The sequence below is a fragment of the Vigna unguiculata genome, chromosome 6 (genome assembly GCF_037176805.1).
Source record: "Vigna unguiculata cultivar grain cowpea cultivar isolate G323 ecotype 2 chromosome 6, ASM3717680v1, whole genome shotgun sequence".
NCBI lineage: Eukaryota > Viridiplantae > Streptophyta > Magnoliopsida > Fabales > Fabaceae > Vigna > Vigna unguiculata.
The window spans coordinates 48,735,895-48,749,950 of record NC_140797.1 but is presented as its reverse complement, the minus strand read 5'-3'; the positions used below and the strand labels follow the sequence as shown (position 1 = coordinate 48,749,950).

The window sequence follows — 14,056 nt, the reverse complement described above, 5'->3', positions numbered from 1 at the left end:
TCATTTTCTTGTAGACAAATTTATAGACAGAAACTGCCATAGTTATTAGATTTGGCTCATCCAACATAATGTAACATCAATGATTACACACAATAGTTAACTTACGGATAGAACCCGAAATATATCTACGTAGAATGTTAGCTGCCAAAATATATTGAAATTATTTTTTAATTAAAATTATCTAAATATTATCGAAGAAAAACATTTAAAAAATTTATCGTTAATTTGGATAGTAATATTTTAAGCTCTCAACATAGGAAGTGAAGTTGTTTTAACATTAATTTATTGGCAAATCACTTGAGATTACAGTTATTTTAAATTTAACTAAACTTCTGTCACTTTTTATTGACACGCAGAATCTATATTGGCTTTAATTATAACTAATTTTTTGTACGAAAAAATTAATTTGACCAGTTTTACTGGATGTTATTTCTATTTAAGAGATTTAAAAGAAATAATTTAAAAAGACTATATTTATTGTATCACATCAATTTGCTGTAAATTTTACACTTCCAAGATGGAAACATTTTGGTAAATGATACACTTGACTTGCATATACCAATAACAGAGACAAAGAAAACCAGCTTTTCAAGCAATATATTAATTGTTTGAAGTGGCTAGTTGATGGCAGAACAAATCTTGCGAATTTCACCATCGGTGCCAGTTTTCAACTCAATGTTGCCCATCTTCACCATAGAATTTCCAAATTCCACGTTGAATTTCAGTCCAAGCAAGCCTCTTATTAAGCCCAAGTACCCCTGCACAATTTTCTGTGTGGAATCATCGTTCCAGAGCGCTTGATCAGACTGCAGAATTCCACGTCCTCTCCTCAAATTATTATAGTAAGATAAATCAAATACTCTTTGACTACCCGTGTCTAGGGCAACGCGGTTTGAACCGTCGCCATTTTGGGGGCATAACGATTGTAGTTGGGGAAGAAATGAAGGGTCGATGGAAGAATCAGGACCGTTTGCAGTGAAGTTGTATAATCTGTTACTGAAAAACTGACAAGCTGTAGTTCCAATGGTATGTGCACCTGTATATTCACCAAAATAAATAGTTAACATAATTATTTTTTCATATATGAAAGGTATAGTTACACCAAGTTCATTTGAGTATTCGATTTTTCCACGGAACTTCCTATTGCACCTTGTTTTTTATATCAATTGGAAAGTATATATAGTTTAGTTTTCGTTTTTCAAAAACGATATAAAACAATGTCAAATCACTTGATAATGATGAAAGAAAAGACAGAAAAAGATGTTACTCTAATGGGGGTATCAGATACGAAAGTGTAAAAAAATGGGTTCAAGAGTCCAACTATAAACTATGCTTATTCTAAAAACTGAGCTATCACAAAGCAACCGTGATACTGTTATATTCATTCATTGACTTGAAGTGTGAAAACATGCTATATAATATATGCTAAAGGGTGATTACCAAGAAGGGTGACAAGGTCTTGAGTGTTGAGTCCCTTTGCTGTGAACTTTTGTTTCTGAACATCAACAGAGTCAAAAGGAGCTGGCAAGTTACTCACATCAGAAGCCTGTGATATGCGTCCATCTCTGCGTCCCGTAGGAACCTGATAGCTCAGTCCACCACTCTGCCATGCAAAAATGCCAAATTTTAATTATAAACAAATAAAATATACTCTCACCAACTTGCAGATTGATTAAGATATAAACCATGGTGTTAATATTAATTATTTATAGTGCATAGAGTTTGAGTTAATTGATTACCAGAACAACGGAATCACGAGCAGCAAGTGCAAGGATATCAGCACAAGACACGACACCGGGGCATGCAGCCTCGAGCTGTGTCTTTGCATCATCAACAACCTCAAATCCTCGTAAACCAAGGTTTGCAATGGCTGTTTTCTCGGTGTTAGCACCGGAAATGAGAACAGAACCGTCACAACCTTGCACAAAGCAATCGTGGAAGTGCATCCGAAGCAACCCAGCAGCCAGAGTAGGATCAGACTTAACGTGGGATTGAACTGTGGACTTAACAATGGACTCGGCACGAGGACACGAACTAGAATAAAACCCTTGACGTGTCCCTTGCCCATGCACTGAGTTTACAAAACCTAAAGCAAAGAAAAGAAACAGTAGAGAGAAGAAACTACGTGCCTCCATTTTTAAAAGTGTTGCAAATGCAAATGCAGCACTTAAAGTGAAGTAAGAGGTAATAATGTGGAAAAGAATGAGAGAGTAAGAGGTGTTTTATAGGGGTGTGGTTTGGTCAACCTTTGGAAAGTGAGTAAGCAAAGTCGGCTTTGTAAAGAAAGTTGACGTGTATAATATTGAAATGATGTGGCGAAGAGAGGTTATATTATGAGGGCATGGCCTAGTGTGATACAGTGATAATGCAAAAAGATTCATTCCGCGTGAGAGTGCATTTTGTCAAACATTGTTTACTTTTTGTTACAGCACTTCTTGCAAGTGGAATCTTTCTTATTGCTTTTGCCTTGTCACCTTCGTATGCGACGAAAATGGAAGCTGGCACGAACAGTAGCAAAGAACTTCTCCACCTTGTTTTAGCTCACCACGCACTTTCTTTTCTATTTTTAAAATTTAAATTATAATCACATTTTTATGTTTTCCTCCACACATCTCGTTATCATGATCAATTAGTGCGTGGATTAGTTAGTACACAATCACCGAATATTATTAATTGCGTTAAATGTTAAAAAACAAGAAAGTTTGTAATAGTTTGATTCAGTTGGAACGTGGTCTTTCAAAAAGATGACACGATTCCTAATTTGGGATTTTAATTTGGTTCTTTTAAGTAAAGTTTATTCAATCAAACACAAATGTTATGTTTATACAATTGACACGTGAAATTAAAATTCTAAATTTAATTCTGAACTTATTGCTTTGAGTGGAAGATTTTGGATTTTCTTTTGGTTCGAATTAGATGCGGAATTTAAATAAGTTTATTATGACAAGTTTCTATTGATTTAACTATTGAGGACTTTCTTTCATCTTTAAATAACATTCCATAGTTGAATATTGTGAAGGAGAAGAAGAAAAGTGTTGAGAGAGTTATGTTTCTTTAAGTGATTGGTTTGATTTTTGAGTCATTAGTTGGATATAAAGTGAATGTCAAAGGTAAATCCTAAGACAAATGATTGATTAATTATAAATATAATGACATTAATAGTACGTTTATGATATAGTATCAAACATTTTGAATATAATAATATATTTCTATATTAATGGATCCAACTGATATTTCTTATATTTTTAAAATGAAAGAACGTGAACATTTCAACAGTTACATTTTAAAAAATATATATATAAAGTATACTAAAACAAGGAATCCCGAAAAAAGAAAAAAGAAAAAAGAAGTGAAACCACTAACATTTTGATATTATTATATGAAGCATGACAATAATTGTGGAAATAATTGTACCCTAGTATATGTTCATATTCATGATTACACGCATAACATGCACGTGAAGTTAAATTGCATGTATGAACCCACGACTTCTGATATTTTTCCTGTAATTATTAAATAAGTAGTTAGGCAGGGGTAACAGGTGGGTCCTGTTTGACAAATACTAAGTTAAGTATATCCATTTTATATATATGTGTGTGACACGTCAACGTCTTAAAAATTAATCCTTAATTCACGCCTATGACAGGAGTATTATATTTATTTCATTTTTTTTATAAGTATCAGTAATGAAACACATTTTAATGAAAACATTTTCTAAAGAATTATAGGGGCACAGTGTCCTGTAGTGTCCTGTTCCAGTGGGAAAATACAACTACACGTAAATATCTAAAAAAAATATAATATTGTGTTTGGATAGTAATATTTAAGAATCCATTCTGTGACAATGATGAAAATTTTGAAAAGTGTTAGAAATAATATAATACTGAGTCCAAGTTTTACATTACATAAAAAAAATAAAATTAAATATTATATAATTTTATTGTCTTATAAAATTTTGAATTAAAAAATAATAACAAATAATTCATGTATATAATATTAAGATCAATGTTATATATATACATATATATATATATATATATATATATATATATATATATATATAAAATTTTGAAAATCTAATCAGGTCACTGTCATTTATCTAGCCGCAAATAAATTTTTTGTGCCTAATTTTCTTCTACGCCTTAAATGATTGATGGTTAAGGCAACGACCTGTTAAACTAAGGGTCTCCGTTCCATAATTTAAAATCACTGACTAATATTTTAATCTGAAGCTTCACTTATGAATAAAAGAAGAATTTTTTTTTTAATTAATTAGTTGAAAAAGAAATCATATATAACATCTGAGCTTTCATACAGGAATAAGAAAATAATATTTAAATGGCTTAACTTACTCAAATGCAGCCTTTGTTTATGCATTTACCGTTATAACATTCAATACTTTGTTTAGTTTAAATATGTTCTGTCAATAAGTAAGAAAATTTTCAAATTATGTTTGGGTTGCTCCTAATTTGATTTCCCTAATTCTTAGGGAAACAAAGTGGCAAGTGTGAAGAACTCCAAAGGATTTGGTGCATTGCCATGGTGTTAAAGCAACAATCTAACACACATTTAGTGATTAGGAATTGGCATTAAAAGGACTAATGCAGATTGAAAACGTTAATTCAAGCTAGATTAGAAAAACTTAAAATCTATGTGTCAAAATTTATAAAATACATGAATTGAGATAATTGATGGTTCAAACATGATTCAATACACTAAACAAACTTTCTTTAATGCATATAACTACAATGTAATCACAAAATTGCAAAAATTAATGGTGAAAGCAACCTTAAGAACAAAAAGTGGAAAAATTAACTACATTACCCAATGAGATATGAAAAATTAAACTACCGATCCTAAAATTAACGATCAAAATACGTCAAGAATCATGAAAGCATATTAGAAACAATAAAAATAAAAATAGCATGAAATATGTACTAAAATTAGAAATCACTAATTGAATTGCAAATATTGTGTGCACGTTGTGCCTATGTGTGTCAATGTATGTGCTTATTTGTGCATGTTTTTGTACATGCATGTGTGAAGTTTTTTTTATCAAAATGACCCGTTTCTACTTTTTATTATTTAATAAAATATATGAAGTATTGTTTTAGTTTATGATTTATTATGTTTTGGGAATCGACTAAAATAAAAGAAATGTTTAAAAAATGTTTAAATCATGAAAGAGAAACAAAAAAATCAAAACAAATAGTTAACTTCTAATTCTAAAATTTAGTATGGAAACCTATAATTCTAAACTACTATAATATCTAGCCATTAAAATACATAACACATATATAATTATTTTTATATTCTTTATTATTACACTTATCTAATTTTCTTATTTATAAGAGAAGAGAGATTTGTGAAAAAACTCATACAAGACATAACAGAAATAACAGTCTTATTATAGATGTGTTCAACTAATTAATTATACAAACTAGTCTTATTACTCATGTGATTGAGTTATTCTCTTATCAACTTAAATATAATGGAGGAATTACTTAATCTTAAAAGAATCAAAAATATAAATTATTAAAAATAATTTTAATATCAGTTGTCAGGAATTTTTTTTTGTGTGGTATAATATTTATACCAATTGTCTTTGTAGTTGACTTTAATTATAGGATGGTAGTTATTGTTCTAATTACTAGTTTGACGTTAATACTATTTAAAAATACGGAGACATTATGTATATAAATAAAAAAATATTTAAATAATAAAACGAATTTGTATGTGCATGTGTATGTCTATGTCAGTGAGTGTATGCGTATTCATGCATGCGTGCATAGAATTCGGTTTCTCTCTATGATTGAGGAGGTTAAGATCAAATACTTTCTTGATTTCAGGTTTGACCAATAAATCCATCCAGCAAATCCGATTTTCGAAACCATAATTATAATTAAGTAATTTTAATACATGTTCGATCTTGAGTTCAATAAAATTGAAATTAACATAAATTTAAACTTTGAAAAGTTTTTTTTTCAAATTAACTACATATTTATTATTGAGATATAGTGCATGTAATGAAGTGTCTAATAAATGTGTTTGTAATAAGATATTGTTGTTACGATTTTTTCAATTTAAAAAAAAAATACACCAACGTCATTGATAGCAACACTAATGTTAATCACCAAAACTACAAAAATTCCTTAGATTTATTATACACATACTTTTTAAAAAAAGTATACAAATTTGTTTTTTAATTTTTGGAATTAAACAAATGAAAAACTAGCTTTGTATTCCAGTTATATTTATATATATATATATATATATATATATATATATATATATATATATATATATATATAATTTTGAATTTCTAATCACATCCCTGTCATTTATCTAGCAGCAAATAAATTTTTTGGGCCTAATTTTCTTCTACGCCTTAAATGATTGATGTGTTAAGGCAACGACCTGTTAAACTAAGGGTCTCCGTTCCATAATTTCAAATCACTGATTAATATTTTAATGTCATGCTTCACTTATGAATAAAAAAAGAAAAAAAAAGAAATTTAATTAATTAGTTGAAAAAAAAAATCATATTTAACATCTGATCTTTCCTATAGGTAGAACTGTCAAAATGGGTTGGAACTCGCGAGCCAACCTAGCTCACCACGGGTTCGGGTCGGGTTAGGTTAAAATTTTTTTACAAATTTAAATACGGGTTGATTTTTGACCTGGCTTATTTAGAACCGGCTCATCCGGGTTAAACCCTTGTTGAGCCGAGTTGACTCACCAACCCGTAGATAAAAGGGTTACACAAGTATTTTTTATTAAGTTGGGCTTTACATTTGGGTCATGTTAGTTTTTTTTTAACCAACACATAAATAATTTGTATTTTTTCTATTTTGCTTTGTATTTGGATTGTATTAAAGTTTATTTACATTTTAATTAGAATTATAATTTAGTTTTGACTTAAAATAAAATAAAAAAATTTGTATTTTTTTTAATTAAGTGAACCCGTGAGCCAATCCGTTTAACCTGCCAACCTGTGGTGGTTCAGGCTGGATTCAAATTTTTTTGGCTCGCTAAAAGGTGAGTCGGGTTAGGTTGGCTCACTAAATTATCAACCTGTAGTGGATCGAGCCGGGTCGGGTCGGACTATCCGTTTTGACAACTCTACCTACAGGAATAGAAAATTTATATTTAAAAGCTTAACTTATTCAAATGCAGCATTTGTTTATGCATTTACAGTTATAAAATTAAATACTTTTTTTTTAAATATGTTCTGTCAATAAGTAAGAAAATTTTCAACTTATGTTGGGTTCCTCCTAATTTAGTTTCCCTAATTCTTAGGGAAACAAAGTCACAAGTGTGAAGAACTCCAAAGGAAAGGATTTGGTGAATTGTTATGCCATGGTGTTAAAACAAAAATCAAACACACATTTAGTGATTGGGATTTGGCATTAAATATACATGTTTTTGGAATTTTCCAACGCATTTGAGATAACTATATATCTCTTAAAATTGATTATTCGAATATATATGTTTTTGAATTTTCCAACACATTTGAGATAATTAAAATTGATTATTCGAATATCACATGATGTAATAAAAGACATATTTTTTTTTAAAATACTTTTTATTGTATGTAATATTTGTATTGCTTTATTCATCCACTGATAAAGCAAAGCTTTATAGTGGTAGTATACATATGAAAGAAATTAAGGAGGTGCAGTGAAGTTTGATCTCAGAACCCCCATAACAGTATGCAGTAACAGACACACATGAAAAGCTAGTCCAAGGAAGTAGAGAACAATAATCATTAATTTATAGCAGAACATTTGTTGCGAATTTCACCCTCATCACCCTGTTTGACACCAATGTTACCCATCTTAACCATAGAGTTGCCGAATTGGTAGTTGAAAGGAGCGGTGGCTAAGTATTTCTGAACAAAGGGTCTGGTGGAAGGATCAGTCCAGAGCGCTTGATCGGAACGGAGAACTCCACGGCCTCTCTTTAGGTTAGCAAAGTAGGAAGTGTCGAATTTGAATTGGCTATGAGTGTCTAGTGCCACTCGTTTCGTTGGTTGGTTTTGTGGGCAAATCTGTCGCAGAAACGGAACAAATGAAGGGTCGATGGAAGGATCAGTGGAGCCATTAGGGTTGTATATTCTGTCTGCAAAAAATTGGCAAGCGCTTGTGCCTATTGTATGGCCACCTACGATACGATTCCACAAACAACAAAAACGATGTTTAGTGTTGGTGGTGACGTAATAAAGATAAGGATTGATTTGAAGGTAGAAGAAAGCGATAGGAAGTAAATTTGATGAATGAAAGAAAAGTACCAGCGAGAACGACGAGGTCTATGGTGTTGAGACCCTTATCACGAAACTTCCTCTTCTGCACTGAGACAGTGTCGTTAGGACCAGGCAAACTGCTGGTTTCGCTGCCGATTGAAACCCTTCCATCTTTGCGTCCTGTTGGCACTTTCCAACTTCTTCCACCACTCTGCATGCAACCAATATCTTGAGTTTTTTTTTATAGAGGCTTCTTTGAAAAAATGATTCAAACTATAAAAGGAGGGTTTGTTTAATTTAAATTTTACCAGAACAACAGAATCACGAGCAGCAAGAGCAAGGATATCAGCGCAGGACACAACACCAGGACAGAGAGCTTCGAGCTTGTCTTTTGCATCGTCAATAACCTCGTATCCTCTGAGATTCACGTTTGGCGGTGCTGTTCTCTCGGTAGCAGAGCCAGCAATAAGAACAGAAGCATCACAACCTCGGACAAAGCAATCATGGAAGTGCAGCCTAAGTATCGAAGCAGCCAAAGTAGGATCAGACCTAACGTGGGACTCAACTGTGGAGGTAACAATGGATTCAACACCTGGACATGTTCTGGAATAGAACCCTACACGCGTCCCATGCCCATGCACTGTGTTCACAACTCCCATAGCAACCAAAACAAGCTTTAGAAGCAGCTCTTTCTTCCACAAATTATTACCACCCTCCATTTTCATTATATTGTGGATTGAGAGTGTGAAGAGTTTATGCATGTATTTATGGGGATTTTCGTGTCTTTGGGAGTCATTATTGGGAGCATGAGTAAGTAAAACCTAACTAATACATATTAATTGCCATCCTCTACTGTACTACAAATATTGAACAAGTCTCGTACTTGCATGGTTTAGAATAGGTAAACCCTTTGTATTACGCCCTGATTGAACAATTTATATGCAATTTTTATTCAAATATTAAAAATATGCTTATTTAGAATTTTTTAATTTGCGTAATATATTATTAATAAAAGGCTCTTTTAATATACGGCAATGAACTGAAAAACAGAAGTGAGAACACCTTCATGGTGTGTATGAGGCTGAAGGAGCTCTGGGTTTAAGAAACGGCAATGAACTGAAAACAGAAGTGAATTATTTCTAAACAAAACTATTTGAATTAGATTGAAGTATACACAAATTTAAACAAGATGTTTTCAAAGTTTGATTATATTTTAAAATGTTTCAGTTCAATTTATATTTTTTTTAATTAATGTTAGCGTTATTCTCTTGATTATAACATTTGTGGACGATAATCCTTCTTAATTTTTTTTTTCCGGCATAGAAGTGAAAATAATTCCGTGGGTAAGGAGACTTGGTCATATGGAAAAGTTTTTACATAATTAATTTGGAATCAATTATTATAATGTTTAGATAAATATCACTTTCACGAAAAGAAAATAAAAAGAAAAATAATAATTTTAGTTTATTAAGTAATTGCTTTATTTTTTATTTTATGTATATAAGAAAAATATGATATCACATCATTATTATAGAGACATACATAATGTATTAGGTATATAAAGAAAATATTGAAATAATAAAATGAATGTGTTCGGACATGCATATTATTTAACTATAAATACATATAAATCATACCAAAGTAGCACTCTATCTAGTTTATATTTAATTATTACAGAGATTTTGAAGTGATTTTCTTTATTGTAAATTATATATTTGTTTTATGTATCTAATTTGCAGGTGAGGCTAGAGAATCAAGCACTCCGAAACAAAATCATTTCTTTGAAGAAATCACAGAAGGAGATTAATGAACAATTACAACAACACATAATATCACTAATTATCCATATTTTATAAAATAAGTAATAGTGAATAAATAATATATTTCTGAAAGTGACCTAATAAAGAATATAATAGTCAAAATAATATAATACACTGAAACATGCAATATAGGTATTCTGAACTGTCCAAAAATCACAAATTCACAAAATCACTGGTTAGGCTAGTTTTATGCAAAATTTTGCAAATGGGGTTTGTATGTGTATTAATGCATGAATGTATGATCCTAGCATCTAAGTATGTTTAATATGATGCTAACGAGAGTTTAAAACAGATAGTTTATCAAAAGGACTAATGCAAATTGAAATACAATTTATAAAATGCATGAACTGGAATAATTGATGGTTCAAACATCATTTAATACATCAGACAAACTTTCTTTAATGCATATAATTGCAATGTCATCACAGAATTGCAATATTAAAGGTGAAAGCAAGCTCAAGAATAAAAAGCTGAAAAATTAATTAGATTATCTAACTTTTGAGAAAATGAAGAATTAAACTAAGGATCCTAAAATTAATGATCAAAACACATAATAATCATGAAAGCAGATTACAAACAGTCAAAATAGTATGAAAAAATGTACTGAAATCAGAAATCACTAAATGAGTTGCAAAACAGAATAAAATTGGATTTTAAAGGCAAACCAAATCTTAGATTATTGATCAATAACTTTCAGATTTTGCAGCAATCAATTCAGTGGGAATCACTGGATTAGTCGGTGACATTGCACTCATTTGATAAGACCCTGAGTCCAAAAATCAAATCAAGAAAAAAGAAGAAGCAAAATCTGAAAATTATGAAACAAGTAACTTGTACTAAGTTTGACATCAAACTAGAAAATAGGTTTTTGAGTTTTGAGTTTTTTACTTGCACAAATTTACAAAGGAAGGGTATAAAATGACAAGAAACATAGATTGCAGTATAAAAAAAGCTAGAAAATGAAAATTTATTGGAAGAATCATGACTTGAAAATGAAGAATCAGAACTGAATTTAAAGTCTGTAAAATGGATTGAGGTAAAACCAGAAATTGAGTCTTGCTTTGAATGGGTCTCAATCTTTGACAACTGCAATTCAGTCTGAATTCCTAGATAAAGAGGGTCACATAATAGTCTTGGTTTTCCAACCTTTTTCCAGCAAACAGCAACACAAGAAACTCCTAGAAAGCTCAAAGTGTAAGGATGATAGTATACTAGTACGCTGGTATTGCAAATATTTAGATATTTCTTTTATGTATTTTATTTATTATAAATCTTATAATTTTTAATAATATTTTTAATTTGTAGGTCAAGATAGAAAAAGAAAGAATTCAAGACAAACTTAACAAACTTCACTGCATAGAGAGATCTTACTAGGACCTTTAATAAACACTTACACAAATATCACAAATTAAATCTATTTTATAAAATAAATTATGACAAGTTAATAATATATTCCACGTGAATTTACAAATTGACTTGTTACATATTTATATATTTTCTTTATTGTAAATTGTATAATTTATAATATTTACTTTAATTTGCATGTCAAAGGCTTCGGGATTCAATCATGTACAAACAGGCCTCTTGAAGACATCAGTAGGCATTTAGAATGCATAAGTAATATACAATATTTTCATATTGTTTTTTTTTATTAATTTATTTGAAAATATAAATTTGGATGTTTCAATTTAAATTATTCGAATTTATAAGGATTTAAAATAAGTTAAAAATAGAGTTTACCATATTATTATAGAGATATAATTGATTATATATCCTCAAATATCATGTTGAAGATATAAATCAATATATAATCTCAAATATTTCATAGTTACTACAGATACGTACATGTGTATATAAAGAAAAATATTGAAATAATGAAATGAATGTGAGTGTGTGCGCGTGCTCGTGTGTGTTCGTGCGCGTTCGTGCGTGCATGCGTAAAGTTTGTTTTTCTGTTGTCCAAAACATACCGACTCTACTAGGATTATAAAATAGTTTGTTTCCACTTTTTATTATTTAATAAAAGATATAAAGGGAGAGTGTTTTAGATTTAGGGTTTATAACCTTTCAGGAAACAACTAAACTAAAAGAAATGCTAAAGAAGCTAATCAACAAGTTTTAAATAATGAAAATAGAATTAGAAAAATTAAAAAAAATCAAAGTAACTACTAATTCTAAAATTTATTATGCAAACCTACAATTCTAAACTACTATAATATCTAACTACTAGAATGCAGAACACATATGATTATTTTTATATTCTTTAATGTTAGACTTTTCTAATTTTCTTATTTACGAGGTATAAGAGATTACTGACATTGAAAATGCATTAAAAGGGAGATTTGTGAGAAAACTCATAGAAGGTATAACACTATATAGTAATAACTAGTTAAATAGTTAATAAAAGTATTATAGATTTAGTTAGAGTACATTTTACTAATTGACTATTCCTAACTAGTCTTAATCTTGTGATTGGGTGAATCTCTTATCAATTTAAATCTAATAGAGGGATAACTCAATCTCAGGAGAATCCTAAAAATAAATTCTTAAAAATTATTTTAGTATCAGTTGTAGGAATTATTTTGGGTGGTATAATATACCATCTATACCAACAATTTTTTTAATTGATTTTAGTTATAGGATGGTAGTTATTGTTATTGGAATTGATATCATTTGAAAGTATAAAGACATATATAATGGATTATGTAAATCAAGAGAAATCTTGAAATAATAAAATGAATGTGTGTGTGAACGTTTTAAGTACATTTGTGAGTGCTTGTGTGTATGGTGTTCGTGTGTGTGGAATTTGGTTTTTCTGTTGTCCAAACATACCAAATCTTTACTAAGATAATAAAACAACCTTATTCCACTTTTTATTATTTAATAAAATATGAGAAGTGACATTATTTTAGTTTAGAATTTATTACCTTTCAAGAATCGACTAAAATAAAAGACTAAAGAAACTAGCCCAATAGGTTTTAAATCATGAAAATAGAATTAAAAAAATCAAAACAAAACAAGCTAACTACCAATTCTAAAATTTACTATGCAAACCTATAGTTCTAAACTACTATAATATCCAACAACTAGTATGCAGAACACATATATGATTATTTTTAAATTTTTATTGTTAGACTAACCTAATTTTCTTATTTACTAAGACAATTACTGACATCGAAAATGCATTACAAGGGAAATTCATAGAAGGTATGACACAAATAGTTATAGTAAGAACTAGTGAAGTAGTTAGTAAAAGTATTAAATATATACTTAGAGTAAGTTTTACTAATTGATTATGCCTAACTAGTCTTAATCCTGTGATTAGATTAATCTATTATCAACTTAAATCTAATAGAGGAATAACTCAATCTCAAGAGAACCCAAAATATAAATGGTTAAAAATAATTTTAGTATCAATTGTAGGAGTTTTTTTGAATGGTATAATACCATATATATCAGCCGTTTTTTTAGATGATTTTAGTTATAGGATGGTAGTTATTGTTGTAATTACCAACTTGCAAATGATACCATTTGGAAGTATAGAGACATACATAATGGATTATGTATATCAAGAAAAGTATTGAAATAATAAAATGAATGTGTGTGTGTGCACTTTGGGCGTACGTTTGTGAGTGGTGATTGTGCGAACGTGTTCGTGTATGCATGCGTGGAGTTTGGGTTCTCTGGTGTCCAAAACGTACGTAAAAGAGACTAATTCTTTAACGAGATAACCTTGGTTAAGAAAAGTGTTTACCTCGGATGACCAACCAAATTGTGACTCAAATAGAGTACGTGAAAACCAGGAAAGATATTCTTGTGAGTGTAAGAAGCTTATCGTCTTCTTGTCCAAGTCTCTAAACTGCATGCACGAAGCATGTGGAGATCTTTTCTCCAAGGAAGCCTGGACATTTTTTGTCGAACATAAGGCCTAACCATAGGAGTTTTGGCTTATCTCAGGAAGGTGATGGAGAAGCAAAATGACGGCGATGAGGTC

At 30.0% G+C, this 14,056-nt stretch overlaps 2 protein-coding genes across 2 annotated transcripts; both read right to left on the bottom strand.

Annotated features, from left to right (window-relative positions):
- Window positions 1–458: 458 nt before the first annotated feature.
- LOC114186549 (cationic peroxidase 2-like) lies at window positions 459–2,189 on the bottom strand. The gene is made up of 3 exons (XM_028074484.2): window positions 1,740–2,189; window positions 1,441–1,603; window positions 459–1,036 (listed from the first exon to the last, which is right to left on the bottom strand). Exons 1-3 carry the CDS (start codon window positions 2,133–2,135, stop codon window positions 618–620), a joined length of 978 nt encoding a protein of 325 aa, XP_027930285.2. The 5' UTR covers window positions 2,136–2,189; the 3' UTR covers window positions 459–617.
- A 5,399-nt stretch (window positions 2,190–7,588) lies between these two features.
- On the bottom strand, window positions 7,589–9,107 carry LOC114187623 (cationic peroxidase 2-like). The gene is made up of 3 exons (XM_028075918.2): window positions 8,551–9,107; window positions 8,291–8,453; window positions 7,589–8,163 (listed from the first exon to the last, which is right to left on the bottom strand). The coding sequence occupies exons 1-3, from the start codon at window positions 9,001–9,003 to the stop codon at window positions 7,769–7,771; spliced, it is 1,011 nt and encodes a 336-aa protein (XP_027931719.2). The 5' UTR covers window positions 9,004–9,107; the 3' UTR covers window positions 7,589–7,768.
- Between the last annotated feature and the right edge of the window lie 4,949 nt (window positions 9,108–14,056).

What these genes read in the sequence shown, in the direction of transcription:
- LOC114186549 (XM_028074484.2), bottom strand. Translation starts at nt 2,135, where the DNA reads ATGGAGGCACGTAGTTTCTTCTCTCTACTGTTTCTTTTCTTTGCTTTA. An exon ending in CTCGTGATTCCGTTGTTCTG is followed by an intron (nt 1,604 to 1,739) that starts GTAATCAATTAA and finishes TTTGCATGGCAG; the next exon opens with AGTGGTGGACTGAGCTATCA. An exon ending in AGACCTTGTCACCCTTCTTG is followed by an intron (nt 1,037 to 1,440) that starts GTAATCACCCTT and finishes GTGAATATACAG; the next exon opens with GTGCACATACCATTGGAACT.
- LOC114187623 (XM_028075918.2), bottom strand. Translation starts at nt 9,003, where the DNA reads ATGCATAAACTCTTCACACTCTCAATCCACAATATAATGAAAATGGAG. An exon ending in CTCGTGATTCTGTTGTTCTG is followed by an intron (nt 8,454 to 8,550) that starts GTAAAATTTAAA and finishes GGTTGCATGCAG; the next exon opens with AGTGGTGGAAGAAGTTGGAA. An exon ending in AGACCTCGTCGTTCTCGCTG is followed by an intron (nt 8,164 to 8,290) that starts GTACTTTTCTTT and finishes ATCGTATCGTAG; the next exon opens with GTGGCCATACAATAGGCACA.